Below are 18566 nucleotides of genomic sequence, written 5' to 3' on the forward strand. Positions count from 1 at the left end.
AGTGCTGGGATTACAGGTATGAGCCACTGTGCCTGGCCTGTTTTTTTTATTTTAATAGTGGTAAATGCACATGAAATTTACCGTCTTAATCATTTTGGGTTTTCTTGAGACAGAGTCCTCCTCTGTTGCCCAGGCAGGAGTGCTGTGGTGCGATCTTGGCTCACTGCAGCCTCCACCTCCTGGGCTCAAGTGATCTTCCCATCTCAGCCTCCCAAGCAGCTGGGACTACAGGTGCATGCCACCAGGCCCATTTAATTTTTTTTTTTTTTTTTTTTGAGGTGGAGTCTCGCTCTGTCGCCCAGGCTGGAGTGCAGTGGCGCGATCTCGGCTCACTGCAAGCTCCGCCTCCCGGGTTCCCGCCATTCTCCTGCCTCAGCCTCCCGAGTAGCTGGGACTACAGGCGCCGCCACCACGCCCAGCTAATTTTTTTTTGTATTTTTAGTGGAGACGGGGTTTCATTGTGTTAGCCAGGATGGTCTCGATCTCCTGACCTCGTGATCTGCCCGTCTCGGCCTCCCAAAGTGCTGGGATTACAGGCTTGAGCCACCGCGCCCGGCCTTTTTTTTTTTTTTTTGAGACGATCTCTCACTCTGTCACCCAGGATGGAACGCGTTGGTGCAAGCTCAGCTTACTGCAGTCTCTGCCTCCTGAGTTCAAGCAATTCTCCTGCCTCAGCCTCCTGAGTAGCTGGGACTACAGGCGCCTGCCACCACGCCTGGCTAATTTTTTGTATTTTTTTAGTAGAGACGGGGTTTCACCTTGTTTGCCAGGATGGTCTCGATCTCCTGACCTCATGATCCGCCCGCCTCGGCCTCCCAAAGTGCTGGGATCACAGGCGTGAGCCACCACGCCCGGCCTAATTTTTTTATTTTTTAATAGAGATGGGGTTTCACCATGTTGACCAGGCTGGTCTCAAACTCCTGACCTAAAGTGATTGGCCCGTCTCGACCTCCCTGTGCTGGGATTACAGGCATGAGCCACAGTGCCCAGCCACAGTTAATTCTTTGTATTTTTTTTTAGAGATGACATCTCACCATGTTGCCTACGCTGGTGTCAAACTCCTGAGCTCTTATAATAATGCCCACCTTGACCTCCCAAAGCGCTGGAATTACAGGCGTGAGCCACTGCACCTAGCCTTTAATTGTTTTTAAATGTATAATTTAGTGGTGTAAAATACATTCATATTGTTGTGCAATAAAAATCCGGAACTTTTTTTCATCTTGCAAAACTGAAACTGTACCCTTTAGACACAATTTTTCCCATTTCCCCTTCCCCCAGCTGCTGTCAGCCACCATTCCTTGACTACTCTAGATACCTCATAGAAGTGGAATTATACAGAATTTGTCTTTCTGTGATTGGCTTATTTCTTTTTGCGTAGTGGCCTCAAGGTTCATCCATGTTGTAGCATGTGTCAGAAATTCCTTCCTTTTTAATGCTGAATAATATTGCCTTGTAGGTATAATACCACATTTTGTTGATCTGTTCATCTGTTGATAGACACTTGGGTTACTTTTAACTTGGCTATTGTGAATACAGCTATTGTGAAAGTGGATGTAATTTTTTTTTTTTTCTTTTTTTTTTTTTTTTGAGACAGAGTCTCGCTGTGTTAACCAGGCTGGAGTGCAGTGGCAAGATCTCGGCTCACTGCAACCTCTGCCTCCTGGGTTCAAGTGATTCTTGTGCCTCAGCCACCCAAGTAGCTGGGATTACAAGCGCCCACCACCATGCCTGGCTGATTTTTGTATTTTTAGTAGAGATGGAGTCTCACCATGTTGGCTAGACTTGTCTCGAACTCCTGACCTCAAATGATCCTCCCACCTTGTCCTCCCAAAGTATTGGGATTACAGGGTGAGTCACCGCACCTCGCAAAAATGGATGTAATCTGTTCAAGTCCCTGCTTTCAGTTCTTTTGGGTGGATAGCCAGGAGGTGTTTTTATTTTTGTAGTAACTTAAAAAAAAATTACTCTGACTACTTAATGATAGCTCCTGTTCTTTTTTGATAACCAAAAAACTAAGAACCTGCTCTCATGTTTGTATGTGAGACCGACATTGGAATTTTAGTACATTCCATTCCACTCATGGAATATAAGAAGCTGCTGAGGAGAGCAGCTTAGGTTACAACGAGAGAAAGTGAAGCCACTCACTTTGTCATTTTAAAAGAAACTTGATATTCTCTGGGTCTGCTGATAACGCAGTGTATCAGAGAAAAGCATTGTGTGCCAAGAAAGGAAGATGATTGTGCAGGGTTATAACTAAGGGCACTGCCTCAGTGCAGAACTCATTGACATTTAATAAATAATGAACAAAGGCAGTGGGGCTGAGATTTTTTGAAATTACACTGGCCTTAAAAGTCTTGTGAAAATTTAAACTTAATAAAATATTTCACAGGCATTTCTTCTCCTTATGCTTATTTTTTCCCAGGCACAATTTGGAATCTAAAGGACATTATTCCATGCAAGAGTCAAGCAGAAATCATAAATGCCTTACTAAAGATCTTATCTGAAGTTTTGGGAATGGATGCTGGTGAAACAGTTATTCAAATGAAAGAGACTGAAACGCAAAGGTTAAAAACTGCTGCAGAGGCTGAGGAAATATTAGAGAACACTAATGGGGATGATTTGATTGAAGATGATGAAATGGAAGGAATTTCTCATAAGAGAAAAGTCAGAAGGAAAACTTTCGTTTCAGATTTACTTCCGGTAAGTCAGGTTGATGTTCTCAAATATGGATTAATACAGCTGTTTTTTTTTTTCCAGCAGTTATCCTTGGCTTTGCAGAAAAATATTATAGCAAAGTTAGCTATAAAGGGCGTTTCGGCAAAAATGAGTCGTATTTTCCTGTTGATTCTTTTTATGTCATTAAAAATCTCCTAAAGGGGGAAAAGTCTTTTATCTAACGTGATAGTTTTATACACAGGAGAAGATTTCAGAGATGGGATAAACCTATCCTTTTGGAACACTTTAGAAATAGATGATCATCTTTGTAACTCTTGCATCTCCACACTTGTGTTACATACTGTCTGCCAGACTGTCTTCAGACTAAAGGAATTTGTACTTTGCCTGAATTGTCCCTTGCATTCTTGCCTCTTATTTTAGTATTTAGCCTTATCAAGGTGGCAAACCAAATCTTCATTTATCCACTACTGATCCGCAGAGGTTGGGTAACTGTGAGATGAATGATGGTTTGTAGTTTTCTTGGAGTGGGTGATGGTGGCATAGTTGTGCTGGTGGTGTGATACTGCAGTAAAGGGGAGCAATCTGGGGTGCAGGAAGCATTTCAGCTGACAGTCTGCAGAGAGAGCCGTATTTGGGGAGAACACTTTGTTAAGGAGGAGAGCAAATAGGAAAACAGGGAACACAGTGACTGAGGCTTTATTCATTCAGGTTCACATTTACTGTGCTCCTAATGTATGCCAGGCACTGTGCTAGACACTGGTCATAAAAAGATGATTAAGATGTAATTTCCAGCCTTCAGGAACTTCCTCCGTGTTGGGAAGACAGACACATAAAACCATGGCTCTAAGGCCTGTGCCGAGAACAGTGCTGTGGCCCTGCATAGATTTCTAAGGGAATGGTATCTGTAGAGTAGGCCCTTGTGACTCAGCCTTTATGGGAGAGCTAAGGAAGAGGCTGCCAGAGAGAGCCTTTTGGACACAACATCTGGGGCGACATAAAGGAGGGGGTAAGAAAAAGCAGGTTAGTGTTTGGAGAGCGCACTCAGGCAGCTGGAGGAAGGAAGAGCACAAGGGGCCTGGCAGCAGGAGGACCAGTCAGGAGGCTGCCAAAGGACAACGAAGGCTGAGTTGGGAGGAGGCAATCATGTCCTCTCATGCTTACCTGTGTTCATGATGTCTCAGGAAGCATAAATTGATGGTGTTTCAAAGAAATCAAAATGTAGATAGAACCACTTTTCCCCTCATATGAGCAACCTGTGGGTGCAAAGCACTGTGTTAAGTGCTGGCACAAATAACAAAAATGGGAAGGCCACGCTGTCCTTGAGTTGCTCACAGATTTTTTTTTTTTTTTTTTTTTGGAGACAGAGTTTTGCTTTTGTTGCCCAAATTGCAGTGCAGTGGTGTGATTTCGGCTCACTGCAACCTCTGCCTCCCAGGTTCGAGCAATTCTCCTGCCTCGGCCTCTACAGGCATGTGCCACCACACCTGGCTAACTTGGCATTTTTAGTAGAGATGGGGTTTCCGCATGTTGGTCAGGCTGGTCTCAAACTCCCAACCTCAGGTGACCTGCCCGCCTCAGCCTCCCAAAGTGCTAGGATTACAGGTGTAAGCCACGTGCCCAGCCTAGATCTTTTTATTTTATCATTATTGGTTTATTTTGAGACGAGATCTTCCTATGCTGCCTGGTCTCAAGCGATCCTCCCACCTTGGCCTCCCAAAGTGCTGGGATCGTAGGCGTGCACCGTGGTACCCAACCTGTTTCATACCTGTTTGTGGAAAGAGGGGATGTGATAAATCAGGGCTTATGGGGTCATTTTCAGCTGTGGGCACCATGGTACTCAGGTTTCTGTTGATCCTATCTGATGCAGGTATACTCTGTTTGAAGGATCTGAAATCCCTTGCTGGGAATGAGAGAATGGCATTCTTGTGTGATTGTCCCCACCTCCAGCCTTGCTTCCAAGGACCTTCTCCAGGGAGTAAGGTTGGGGGTGAGACCCAAGTCTAACAAGGTTTAGATAGGCGTGCCACTGTTGAAAAACTATTGATACTTAACTGTTACGTAGAGATTTATTTTCTTATTACTTTTATTTTGGTGCTTATAAAAATGCAGTGTTTTTTTACAGTAAAAACTGGCTTTTTAAAGTCTTCTGGCCAGGTGTGGTGGCTGACGCCTGTAATCCTAGCACTTTGGGAGGCTGAGGTGGGCAAATTTCCTGAGTCCAGGAGTTCAAGACCAGCCTGACCAACATGGTAAAACCCCATCTCTACTAAAAACACAAAAATTAGGTGTGGTGGCATGTGTCTGTAGTCCCAGCCACTCAACTTGGAAGGCTGAGGCCCAAGAATCACTTGAACCTGGGAGGTGGAGGTTGCAGTGAGTCAAGATCACGCCACTGCACTCCAGCCTGGCAACTGAGGGAGACTCTGTTTCAGAAAAACAAAACTAAATGAAAATAGAAATAAAGCCTTCCTTAAGATTGTAGTAATGGGCGGTGGTGGGGTGGTGGGATAGAGGAGAAAAAAAAAAAGAAAAGGAAAATAAAGTGTTCTTAACTGACTCGACTGGATGATTAACATGCTAGTTGGTCAGCCAGCCGGTGTTTAAGTGCCACTAGGGTGCCAGGAACACAAGTTATATTCAGCTGTGGTCTTCCACACTATCCAGTGTCTTCTGCAGCACTCCTTCAGAATCAAAACTGCGGCCGGGCGCGGTGGCTCAAGCCTGTAATCCCAGCACTTTGGGAGGCCGAGGAGGGTGGATCATGAGGTCAGGAGATCGAGACTATCCTGGCTAACATGGTGAAACCCCGTCTCTACTAAAAATACAAAAAACTAGCCGGGCGTGGTGGCGGGCGCCTGTAGTCCCAGCTACTTGGGAGGCTGAGGCGGGAGAATGGCGTGAACCCGAGAGGCGGAGCTTGCAGTGAGCCGAGATCACGCCACTGCACTCCAGCCTGGGAGACACAGCGAGACTCCGTCTCAAAAAAAAAAAAAAAAAAAATCAAAACTGCATCATTTAACTTAAGAAGGTATAACCACAGAGATACAAAGGAAGAGCAGTTCAACCCGTTTTTTTGTGGGGGCACATGCAAAAGTAAAGTACTCTCTGCTTAGCTTCCACAGTTACCAATTTTCAAATTCTCTTCTATTTGATTTCATCTAGTTCCCCTCACACTGTCTTTTCTCTACTGATTATTTTGAAGCAAATCTCAGATGTCATAACATTTCATCTAAATTGGTTCTTTATGTCAGCTCGATAGCAGTGAGAAGCAGAGAAAAGTTCTGAGCAAGAGAGTTACATAAAGAGGTGGAGTTTAATTTCAGAGTTCCTTTTAAGCCACATCTTTGGCTGGGCATGGTGGCTCACGCCTGTAATCCCAGCACTTGGGGAGGCCAGGGTGGGTGGATCACTTGAGGCCAGGAGTTCAAGACCTGCCTGGCCAATATGGTGAAACCCTGTCTCTACTAAAAATGCAAAAAATTAGCCGAGCATGGTGGTGCATACCTGTAGTCCCAGCTACTCGGGAGGTTGGGGCATGAGAATGGCTTGAACCCAGGAGGCGGAGATTGCAGTGAGCCAAGATCATGCCACTGCACTCCAGCCTGGGTGACAGAGCAAGACTCTGTCTCCAAAAAAAAAAAAAAAAGAATAAAAAAGAATAAGCCAGATCTTCATATATTTTAAGTGGATGACAGCCCAGCAGCAACATGTCTTGTTTAGCTTTGAATCTTCTCTAATAAATGTATATTTAGTTGAATTAGCACACACACAAAGCAAATAGAAATTTTTTTTATAGGCCGGGCGCGGTGGCTCAAGCCTGTAATCCCAGCACTTTGGGAGGCCGAGACGGGCGGATCACGAGGCCAGGAGATTGAGAGACGATCCCGGCTAACACGGTGAAACCCCGTCTCTACTAAAAAATACAAAAAAACTAGCCGGGCGAGGTGGCGGGCGCCTGTAGTCCCAGCTACTCGGGAGGCTGAGGCAGGAGAACGGCGTAAACCCGGGAGGTGGAGCTTGCAGTGAGCTGAGATCCGGCCACTGCACTCCAGCCTGGGTGACAGAGCAAGACTCCGTCTCAAAAAAAAAAGAAAAAAAAAAATTATTTTTATATACATTCTTGCTACCAATAAGTAGAATTCAAATTTAGGGATCCCTGAGCTACATCTATTAAATTAGCAATTTGCTTTTCTTTCTTTTTTTTTTTTTTTTACATAATATGATTAAAAGTTATAGTTAAATTGTTGCACAAAGAAGTCACTGGGGCTGGACATGGTGGTCACGCCTATAATCTCAACACTTTGGGAGGCTGAGGTGGGAGGATTACTTGAGGTCAGGATTTCAAGATCAGCCTGGGCAATATACTGAGACCCCATCTCTCAAAAAAAAGCAGGTAAATTTATTTATTTATTTATTTTTGAGACGGAGTGTCACTGTCGCCCAGGCTGGAGTGCAGTGGTGCAATCTCGGCTCACTGCAACCTCTGCCTCCTAGGTTCAAGGGATTATCCTGCCTGAGCCTCCCAAGTAGGTGAGATTACAGGCATGTGCCACCATGCCTGGCTAAGACCTTGTCTCTACAAAAAAGTAAAAAATTAGCCATCCATGGTGGCGTGCACCTGTAGTCCTAGCTACTCAGAGGCTGCAGCAAGAGGATTGCTTGAGCTCAGGAATTTGAGGTTGCAGTGAGCTATGAACGTGCCACTGCACTCCAGCCTAGGAAACAGAGTGAGACTCTGTCTCTCTCTGTCTCTAAGCAGGGGAAAAAAAAACAGTTGAAAACTAAAGTTGGGAAATATTCAAATAGTAAAATATACATTATTTTTAGCCCATGTACTGTTTTGGAATATCAGTGTGGTTATTTCACTTTTCATAGACAATTTGAGAATAAAGGTTATATAAATTTATATTACCCATTTTAAGAAATATTAGTTGATACGTTAAGTTTAAGTTGGCGTTATATATTTTCAGAGGAAAAAAAAAAAGCTTCCTGCTTTCTTTAGTCTTAGAGAAATGCTTTATTATAGTCTTTAAAGAAAGGCAGGAAGCAAGTCCGTCTGCTCCATAGCAAGTTCTACAGGTCATATAAGGGCTCCTTAGTAGTGTTTGTTAACGCAGCCATTGCAAGAAAGACATCTAAGCTGAGCATCTAAAAGCAGGTTTGTTTGTAAGTGCCTGGTGTCTGAAATGAACTCTTGTTTAAATCTTAGTATGCCCAGCTACTTCTTGACATAGTAGATTAAGTTTCAGGGTGAATTCCGTTCAGAATTCCTGGATATTTGTCTGTTCTCTCCAGCTAACTAAGCGACGCTTGGGGAATAGCCATGCAGATGGATGGGAACCCAGTTAATGGGGGCATGCTCCACCGTACCAAGAGGAATTATAATGCTCGTTTGTACTTCTGGCACTTCATGACTTTTCTTTTACCTACCCCATTCTCCATGTGCTCTATTCCAAGTACAAAAATCTAGCAGGCTTTCACTAAGGAAATTCCCCAAAAACATTTTCCCAACCATTGAGAGTTGGTCATTTACTTTTTTTTTTTTTTTTTTTAAAGCCCACTGACAAGGAGCTGAGAGAGACTATAGCATTGCTGACAGCTCAACAGACTGCTCTGGAAATTATCGTCAACATGTGCTGCAATGAAGGTTTGTTAACAGTTTACATTTAGACATTTTCCCCCTGGGCCAAGAGGGAAACTCCCGTGGAGATTTTCTTAACTATTCCAGTTCTGCGTGGTTTGCCCGCTTCCCAGATCCCTCTGATGACGAATGGGAAGAACTTTCTAGCAGTGATGAAAGTGATGCATTTATGGAGAATTCCTTCAGTGAGTGCGGGGGACAGCTGTTCTCTCCCCTCTGCCTCTCCCATGAGGTTCACACTGCTCTCACCAACTACCTCATCCCAAAGAAGGTAATCCGTTTTCATTCTAGGCTTACCGTGGAGCGTGGGAAAGGCTTAAGCAAGGTATTCATTCTGTGTACAAAAGAAGCAAGCTCACACTTTCAGGTTGTAGATGGTGGTAAGATCTGAGACAAAGCTGAGCTAATAGTACTGGAAGTAGGTGAAAAGGTCATTCTATATGAAGCCTAATCATTTCACTTAGGAGTAATATTTTGGAATTATATAAGGGAATCATGTGTTAAATGACTACTCTTTAACTTTTGCTTTACTGCCTCTTTTAAATCTAGATTTTTGAGAAAACTGCCTTTCCAAACAGCATTGCAGTTGACCTATGTTCTAGGAACCCTACTTGGAAACCTTTGATTAGAAAGTAAGAACTTTTCTACTTTCAAGAACATTTGTCATTATTTTATTTTATGAAATGATGGGCCATTAAATAGAAGGTGCTGACTCCCCCTCAGACCCAGAAGTTTTGTTCCTGGGTATATATACCAGAAAAATACTGCCCATGTGCCCTAGAATACATGTTCATAGCAGTGTATGTCACAGTTGCCCCAACCCGTAAACAAATTTGTTGTCCATCAGAGTTAGAATGGTAAATATATTTTGGCAAAATCACTCAGTGCAATACATGCAGCAGTAAAAGGGATTTGAATTAGAACTACTCACAACTTGGATGGAGCTTACATTGTTGAACCAAAAAAGCAAGACATGAAAGAATACACACACTGTGATTCAGTTTTTACAAAGTTGAGAAACAGGCAACATTGAACTATTTTGTTCAGGGATGCATACCTTGGTGATAAGCCTATTAAAAAAAAAAAAAAAAAGGGCAAGGAAATGTTTACCGTAAAAGTCTGTGTGGTGGTTACCTGTAGGTGTCAGGGAGGTGGGATGTTATAAGGAAGAGAGACAGGCTTTCAGGGTCCGGCAGTGTTTCTTTCTTTCCCAGGTGCATGGGTGTTGGCTTCATAGACTATTTGTTAAGCTCTCTATATATGTTGTGTACTTAACCATATATTTGTCACATTTCACAATTAAAAATAATTTTAGGCTGGCGTGGTGGCTCACACCTATAATCCCAGGACACTGGGAGGCCGAGCTGGGAGGATCACTTGAGGCCAGGAGTTTGAAAGCAGCCTGCGCAGCATAGCAAGACCCCATCTCTACAAAGAAAAAAAAAACATTACAAAAACTAGCCTGGCATAGTGGCACTCAGCTGTAGTCCTAGCTACTCAGGAGGCTGAAGTGTGAGGATTGCTTGAACTCAGCAGTCCAAGGCTTTCGTGAGCTATGATGGTGACACTGTACTCCAGCCTGGGAAACAGAATAAGAATTCTTCCTATCTGAAGAAAATTATAATTTTAAGGATGCTACCCTACATAGAAATTTTTCTAAAACAGATTCCTCATGACTCATTAATGAGTTGTATATCAGAGGGCGTGAATACTCAAGCAGTTTGATTTGGCAGATTAACGGTTACTTTACAATTCTAACACTTATCCAGGCAGGAGGATTGTTTGAGGCCAAGAGTTCCAGACCAGCCTAGGCAACATAGCAAGACCCCTATCTACAAAAAATAAAAAACTCAGCCAGGTGTGGTTGCGTGCACATGTAATCCTGCTCCTTAGGAGGCTGAGGCAGGAGGATCACTTGTGCTCAGGAGGTTGAGGCTGCAGCGAGCTGTGATCACACCACTGCACTCCAGCCTGGGCAATAGAGCAAGACCCCGTCTGAAAAATGATAATACATTTTAGAAAACACAAAAAACAGTTCACCTTGTGATTCTTTGCTAACTGCCATAGATCGCCTTGTATTTATAGATATTTCCAGTCAGAACCTGAAGCTTAGACTAAAAGTTAATACTGAATTCTGATGGGCAACTTCTGGAGAAACAGACAGCATTGTTTCACTTCCTTTCCAGAATGAACACTATTCAGTGCAGAGCCCTCTTCTGTCTCCAGAGTCTTGTGTCCCTCCTGGATGTGGAGCACCTGGGAGGAGCCGCAGCCCTTCAGACACTTGCACAGCATCTGTCACAGCTGCTTTTTTCTCAACCAGGTAAATATTTAGGCTTTATTGTGAAAGACTACGCAGACAAAACAGAATTTTGAAGGGGCAGGAACTTGGATTTTGTAAATGTGTATTGTTTGTCATCCAATCTGCAGAAACCTTTCCCAGACACAGAAATCACATATTTATAGTTGCCCGGGGGTACAGAGTCAAAACGAGGTATGCAGGCAGCTCCTGGGCTTATAGTTTTCTTTTTTATTAAAATTGTTTGCATCTAGTTTTATCAGGCCAATCAAGGCTGAATCATAAACATCATAAAGGCCTCATTAAGGTATTTGGGTAATTCTTGACCAGGTGCGGTGGCTCATGCCTGTAGTCCCAGCACTTTGGGAGGCTGAGGCGGGAGGATCACCTGAGGTCAGGAGTTGGAGACCAGCCTGGCCAACATGATGAAACCCCTCTACTAAAATACAAAAATTTAGCTGAGCGTAGTGGCGGATGCCTGTAATCCCAGCTACTCGGGAGGCTGAGGCGGGAGAATGGCTTGAACCCAGGAGGCGGGGATTGCAGTGATCTGAGGTCATGCCACTGCACTCCAGCCTGGGCAGCAAGAGCAAAACTCCATCTCCAAATAATAATAATAATAATTGAGTAATTTTCTATTATTTTCTTCCCAGTTATAAGCATTTAAATTTGATTCATATATGTATATAGTACAGAATTCAAAAGTTTATTAGAGGACAGAAACTGGAAGCCTCGCTCCTTTCTTCCACACCCAGTTCCTCTCTCAGAGTCAAGTTACAGTTACACCAGTTACTTGTGTATCCTTCCAGAGAGATTCTCCATATGTAAGAAAGCATGTGTATGTGGGCATGCATGCGTGTGTGTAAGGCAAATGGTAGAATACCATCCACACAATTCTACACCTTGCCATCATCTAATATATATATTTCTTCAAACACATTTGCATGGTAGGAGCTGAATCTCTAAGTTAACAGGTCTCTGATATGGATTAATTTCATATGCACACAAAGATCTATAGAGATACCGGAGTTAAATATTCTTTTAAATGACCTAGCTGTGAGTTTCACTTGGAGGAAAAAAAAAAAAAAACTAGCTGTACAAAGTCCGATGCATATTCTTCTAACAGATTTTCATAGTTCCTCATAGTAAAATCTTACTTAACTTGACTACATTAAACTATAGGAGCTCAAACCAAACAAACAAAAACAATAGAGACTGAGAGAGAAGAACAAGTGGTGTGTTGTATACTAAAGGAAAACTCTCCACGTTACTCCACCCAGCATCCATTGCTGGAGTGAGGGTAGCCTGGGAGGTGGGATTCTGCCCCTCTCTCTCAGCTGCTGAGGTTCCAGGTGTCTCTCAGGACTTTTGGGGGGTAAATGTGAAGATATTTGCTTCCTACGCTGACAAATAAGATAATTCCATTGTGTTACATGCAGTGTATTCTTCATATATTTTATCCTCCTTTTTAGACACAACATTAAGTCCAAGAACTGAACTCTTAAAAGATCAGGCCAGGCGCGGTGGCTCACACCTGTAATCCCAGCACTTTGGGAGGCCAAGGCAGGTGGATCACCTGAGGTCGGGAGTTCGAGACCAGCCTGGCCAACATGGCAAAACCCTGTCTCTACTAAAAATACAAAAATTAGCTGGGCGTGGTGGCAGGCGCCTGTAATCCCAGCCACTCGGGAGGCTGAGGCAAGAGAATCACTTGAACCCTGGAGGCGGAGGTTGCGGTGAGCCAAGATCGCGCCATTGCACTCCAGCCTGGGCAACAACAGTGAAACTCCATTTCAAAAAAAAAAAAAAATCAAAAGAGAGTCACTTTTTACTAATACAAGTTTTTGTGTCAACATCCATTCAAATGTTGGTCCCCAGTTCTTTAGACATTTGTTTTACATTCCATCAAGTTCCTAAGAGGTGCTGTGTGTTTAATGGTACATGTTTTTCAAGTTCTAAATTAATCTTTAAAAATTAAGTAATTAAATGTTCAGAAACCCATAAATGGTTACTGAGCTGTCTCTGCCGCCCTTTCAACATTGATCAGTTAACAGGTGTAGCTTTCAAGTACTCCCTGACTGTGCATTCATTGGCTGGAATGATCCCATGAAAGCTGTGCCCAGCCATGCCCAGGACAGGATATAGTCAGGATATGGGCAGTGCTAGTCCCATTCCCATTCCAAGGCAGGACGGGACAAGCACTGGAGTACAAAGGCTCGTCAGTGTGAGCAGACCAGATGATGGCTGTAGCTTTGTATTTGTCTCGCAACCTCCTTCTAAACCTGGAAGAGATCTGGATGATAAACGGGGAGGGAACTTTCCCCCACTTTTGCAAGCATTCTGGCTCCCATCAGCCCAGCAAGATGTCCTGTGGGGTGGGAGTGAGAGGGCTGCTGTTGCTCATGCCCACCCCCACCAATTCCCCTGGGTAGAGGCAAGGGGCAGAGCCAGGCAGGGAGACCACAGCCAGAGTCCCAAGTGAGCAGGACCCCAAGTCTCTCACTGCTTCCAAGCCCTGCCTAAGCTCTAGGTAACCCTGGCAGCCCTGGTTCCACAAGCTGCCATCTCTCAGCTCTGGGCCATTTCTCAGTGAGAGTCTGGTCCAGGTACCCCAGGTCCCATCCCCAGGCAGCATGCAAAGTTTATTTCACTTGAAACAAACTCCCTGTGTGCCTGTGCTATAGTGAAAGCACTCAGATATGTTTCTCCTGGTTCTGATGGTTATTTGTGGTCACTGAGGCCAGCACATTTATTAACTGCAAAGATCACAGGAAAACCATCCCAAGCTGAGTCCTGGAGAAATAATGGAACGTTTCTGAATTGTGGGAAAATATAACTAAGCACTTCGATTTTAAATAAATTCCTATTTCATGTCTATTCTTGACATCATCTTTTTTTTTTTAAGGTTCAGGAATGTGACATGCTGCTAGGTTAAGAATGCTTTTGTGTATCCTGAGGGCCATGATGTTATTTATGTAGAAATCACCTACCACACATTACTGTCACAACAGTGATTTTGAAAATGTATTCACCTAACGACATGGGCTCAGTTACTTCCAGGGATTGGTAGTCTGAATTGGCCTTGCCTGTGTAATGGGTTTGGATGGTTACTGCTGGGGGAAGAGGGCCATTACAATACCTCTGGGCTATCCAGCTTGCTTGGGGCCCATACTCATATCCCATCTATGGCCTTCGTATCACCTGACACTGGCATTTGGAGAAATGGAGAATGAAAATGACTCGAAAAGTAGTATCATTGTTATTTATTTTGGAGTAACAGAATATTTTCTTATCAGAATGAATTTGATAAAGGATAATTGCTTATATTTGCAGGTGATTTTTTTTTTTCTCTCATTTGAGATAGAGTCTCACTCTGTTGCCCAGGCTGGAGTACAGTGGCGCAATTTTGGCTCACTTCTATTTCCGCCCCCTAAGTTCAAGCAATTCTCCTGCCTCAGTCTCCTGAGTAGCTGGGATTACAGGTACCAGCCACCGTGCCTGGCTAAATTTTTTTTTTTTAATACTTTAAGTTCTAGGGTACATGTGTACAACGTGCAGGTTTGTTACATATGTATACATGTGCCATTTGGTGTGCTGCACCCATTAACTCATCATTTATATTAGGTGTATTTCCTAATGCTATCCCTCACCCCTCCCCCCACCCCATGACAGGCCCCAGTGTATGATGTTCCCCTTCCTGTGTCCAAGTGTTCTCATTGTTCAATTCCTACTTATGAGTGAGAACATGCGGTGTTTGGTTTTTTGTCCTTGCGATAGTTTGCTGAGAACGATGGTTTCTAGCTTCATCCATGTCCCTACAAAGGACGTGAACTCATCATTTTTTGTGGCTGCATAGTATTCCATGGTGTATATGTGCCACAGTGGTTGAACTAGTTTACAGTCCCACCAACAGTGTAAAAATGTTCCTATTTCTCCACATCCTCTCCAGCACCTGTTGTTTCCTGACTTTTTAATGATCGCCTTTCTAACTAGTGTGAGATGGCATCTCATTATGGTTTTGATTTGCATTTCTCTGATGGCCAGTGATGATGAGCATTTTTTCATGTGTCTGTTAGCTGCATAAATGTCTTCTTTTGAGAAGTGTCTGTTCATATCCTTTGCCCACTTTTTGGTGGGATCGTTTGTTTTTTTCTTGTAAATTTGTTTGAGTTCTTTGTAGATTCTGGATATTAGCCATTTGTCAGATGAGTAGATTGCAAAAATTTTCTCCCATTCTGTAGGTTGCCTGTTCACTCTGATGGTAGTTTCTTTTGCTGTGCAGAAGCTCTTTAGTTTAATTAGATCCCATTTGTCAACTTTGGCTTTTGTTGCCATTGCTTTTGGTGTTTTAGACGTGAAGTCCTTGCCCTTGCCTGTGTCCTGAATGGTATTGCCTAGGTTTTCTTCTAGGGTTTTTATGGTTTTAGGTCTAACATTTAAGTCTTTAATCCATCTTGAATTAATTTTTGTATAAGGTGTAAGGAAGGGATCCAGTTTCAGCTTTCTACATATGGTTAGCCAGTTTTCCCAGCACCATTTATTAAATAGGGAACCCTTTCCCCATTTCTTGTTTTTGTCAGGTTTGTAAAAGATCATATGGCTGTAGATGTGTGGTGTTATTTCTGAGGGCTCTGTTCTGTTCCATTGGTCTATCTCTCTGTTTTGGTGCCAGTACCATGCTGTTTTGGTTACTGTAGCTTTGTGCTATAGTTTGAAGTCAGGTAGCGTGATGCCTCCAGTTTTGTTCTTTTGGCTTAGGATTGTCTTGGCAATGCGGGCTCTTTTTTGGTTCCATATGAACTTTAAAGTAGTTTATTCCAATTCTTTGAAGAAAGTCACTGGTAGCTTGATGGGGATGGCATTGAATCTATAAATTACCTTGGGCATTATGGTCATTTTCACCATATTGATTCTTCCTATCCATGAGCATGGAATGTTCTTCCATTTGTTTGTGTCCTCTTTTATTTCGTTGAGCAGTGGTTTGTAGTTCTCCTTGAAGAGGTCCTTCACATCCCTTGTAATTTGGATTCCTAGGTATTTTATTCTCTTTGAAGCAATTGTGAATGGTAATTCACTCATGATTTGGCTCTCTGTTTGTCTGTTATTGGTGTATAAGATTGCTTGTGATTTTTGCCACATTGATTTTGTATCCTGAGAGTTTGCTGAAGTTGCTTATCAGCTTAAGGAGATTTTGGGCTGAGACGATGCGGTTTTCTAAATATACAATCATGTAATCTATAAACAGGGACAATTTGACTTCCTCTTTTCCTACTTGAATACCCTTTATTTCTTTCTCCTGCCTGATTGCCCTGGCCAGAACTTCCAACAGTATGTTGAATAGAAGTGGTGAGAGAGGGCATCCCTGTCTTGTGCCAGTTTTCTTTTTTTTTTTTTTTTTTTTGAGACGGAGTCTCGCTCTGTCGCCCAGGCTGGAGTGCAGTGGCGCGATCTCAGCCCACTGCAAGCTCCGCCTCCCGGGTTCACGCCATTCTCCTGCCTCAGCCTCCCGAGTAGCTGGGACTACAGGCGCCCACAACCGCGCCCGGCTAATTTTTTGTATTTTTAGTAGAGACGGGGTTTCACCGTGGTCTCGATCTCCTGACCTTGTGATCCGCCCGCCTCGGCCTCCCAAAGTGCTGGGATTACAGGCGTGAGCCACCGCGCCCGGCCTTTTTTTTTTTTTTTTGAGATGGAGTCTCGCTCCGTTGCCCAGGCTGGAGTGCAGTGGCTGGATCTCAGCTCACTACAAGCTCCGCCTCCCGGGTTTACGCCATTCTCCTACCTCAGCCTCCTGAGTAGCTGGGACTACAAGCACCCGCCACCTCGCCTGGCTGGTTTTTTGTATTTTTTTTAGTAGAGACGGGGTTTCACCGTGTTCGCCAGGATGGTCTCGATCACCTGACCTCGTGATCCGCTTGTCTCAGCCTCCCAAAGTGCTGGGATTACAGGCTTGAGCCACCACGCCCGGCCTTGTGCCAGTTTTCAAAGGGAATGCTTCCAGTTTTTGCCCATTCAGTATGATATTGGCTGTGGGTTTGTCATAAATAGCTCTTATTATTTTGAGATACTTTTCAGCAATACTTAATGTATTGAGAGTTTTTAGCATGAAGGGCTGTTGAATTTTGTTGAAGGCTTTTTCTGCATCTCTTGAGATAATCATGTGGTTTTTGTCTTTGGTTCTGTTTTTATGATGGATTATGTTTATTGATTTGCGTGTGTTGAACCAGCCTTGCATCTCAGGGATGAAGCTGACTTGATCATGGTAGATAAGCTTTTTGATGTGCTGCTGGATTCGGTTTGCCAGTATTTTATTGAGGATTTTTACATCGATGTTCATCGATGGTCTAAAATTCTCTTTTTTTGCTGTGTCTCTGCCAGGCTTTGGTATCAGGATGATGCTGGCCTCATAGAATGAGTTAGGGAGGACTCCCTCTTTTTCTATTGATTGTAATAGTTTCAGAAGGAATGGTACCAGCTCCTCCTTGTACCTCTGGTAGAATTTGGCTGTGAATCTGTCTGGTCCTGGACTTTTTTTGGTTGGTAGGCTATTAATTATTGCCTCAATTTCAGGGCCTGTTATTGGTCTATTGAGGGATTCAACTTCTTCTCGTTTAGTCTTGGGAGGGTGTATGTGTCCAGGAATTTATCCATTTCTTCTAGATTTTCTAGTTTATTTGCGTAGAGCTGTTTATAGTATTCTCTGATGGTAGTTTGTATTTCTGTGGGATCAGTGGTGCTATCCCCTTTATCATTTTTTATTGCATATATTTGATTCTTTTCTCTTTTCTATATTAGTCTTGCTAGCGTTCTATCAATTTTGTTGATCTTTTCAAAAAAACAGCTCCTGGATTCATTGATTATGTGAAGGGTTTTTTGTGTCTCTATCTCCTTCAGTTCTGCTCTGATCTTAGTTATCTCTTGCCTTCTGCTAGCTTTTGAATGTGTTTGCTCTTGCTTCTCTAGTTCTTTTAATTGTCATGTTGGGATGTCAATTTTAGATCTTTCCTGCTTTCTCTTGTGGGCATTTAGTGCTATAAATTTCCCTCTACACACTGCTTTAAATGTGTCCCAGAGATTCTGGTATGTTGTGTCTTTGTTCTCATTGGTTTCAAAGAACATCTTTATTTCTGCCTTCATTTCATTATGTACCCAGTAGTCATACAGGAGCAGGGTGTTCAGTTTCCATGTAGTTGAGCAGTTTTGAGTGAGTTTCTTAATCCTGAGTTCTAGTTTGATTGCACTGTGGCCTGAGACAGTTCATTATAATTTCTGTTCTTTACGTTTGCTGAGGAGTGCTCTACTTCCAACTATGTGGTCAGTTTTGGAATAAGTGTGATGTGGTGCTGAGAAGAATGTATATTCTGTTGATTTGGGGTGAAGGGTTCTGTAGATGTCTGTTAGGTCTGCTTGGTGCAGAGCTGAGTTCAATTCCTGGATATCCTTGTTAATTTTCTGTCTCGTTGATCTTTCTAATGTTGACAGTGGGGCGTTAAAGTCTCCCACTTCCCATTGTGTGGGAATCTAAGTCTCTTTGTAGGTCTCTAAGGACTTGCTTTATGAATCTGGGTGCTCCTGTATTGGGTGCATATATATTTAGGATAGTTAGCTCTTCTTGTTGAATTGATCCCTTTACCATTATGTAATGGCCTTCTTTGTCTCTTTTTATCTTTGTTGGTTAAAATCTGTTTTATCAGAGACTAGGATTGCAACCCCTGCCTTTTTTTGTTTTCCATTTGCTTGGTAGATCTTCCTCCATCCCTTTATTCTGAACCTATGTGTGTCTCTGCATGTGAGATGGGTCTCTTGAATACAGCACAGTGATGGGTCTTGACCCTTTACCCAGTTTGCCAGTCTGTATCTTTTAATTGGAGCATTTAGCCCATTTACATTTAAGGTTAATATTGTTATGTGTGAGTTCGATCCTGTCATTATGATGTTAGCTGGTTATTT

General features: G+C 43.1%; 1 protein-coding gene across 20 annotated transcripts in view; it reads left to right on the forward strand.

Annotated features, from left to right (window-relative positions):
- The window catches only part of HEATR3 (HEAT repeat containing 3), a 47184-nt gene that overhangs the window by 11112 nt on the left and 17506 nt on the right, over positions 1-18566 (forward strand). For 17 of the 20 annotated variants that reach the window (XR_012428936.1, XR_012428933.1, XR_012428932.1 and 14 more), the window contains 5 exons: positions 2423-2700; positions 8233-8323; positions 8431-8588; positions 8867-8949; positions 10504-10640. Coding sequence is in view for 15 of the 20 variants with exons in the window: in XM_074027207.1 (XP_073883308.1) it covers positions 2423-2700; positions 8233-8323; positions 8431-8588; positions 8867-8949; positions 10504-10640 (747 nt within the window). In the remaining 5 variants the exon portion in view is untranslated. Of the gene's footprint in view, positions 1-2422; positions 2701-8232; positions 8324-8404; positions 8589-8866; positions 8950-10503; positions 10641-12088; positions 12622-18566 lie in introns of those variants that run through there. The other 3 variants (XR_012428935.1, XR_012428934.1, XM_074027208.1) reach the window with 2 other exon arrangements.

The sequence above is a fragment of the Macaca fascicularis genome, chromosome 20, assembly GCF_037993035.2.
Source record: "Macaca fascicularis isolate 582-1 chromosome 20, T2T-MFA8v1.1".
NCBI lineage: Eukaryota > Metazoa > Chordata > Mammalia > Primates > Cercopithecidae > Macaca > Macaca fascicularis.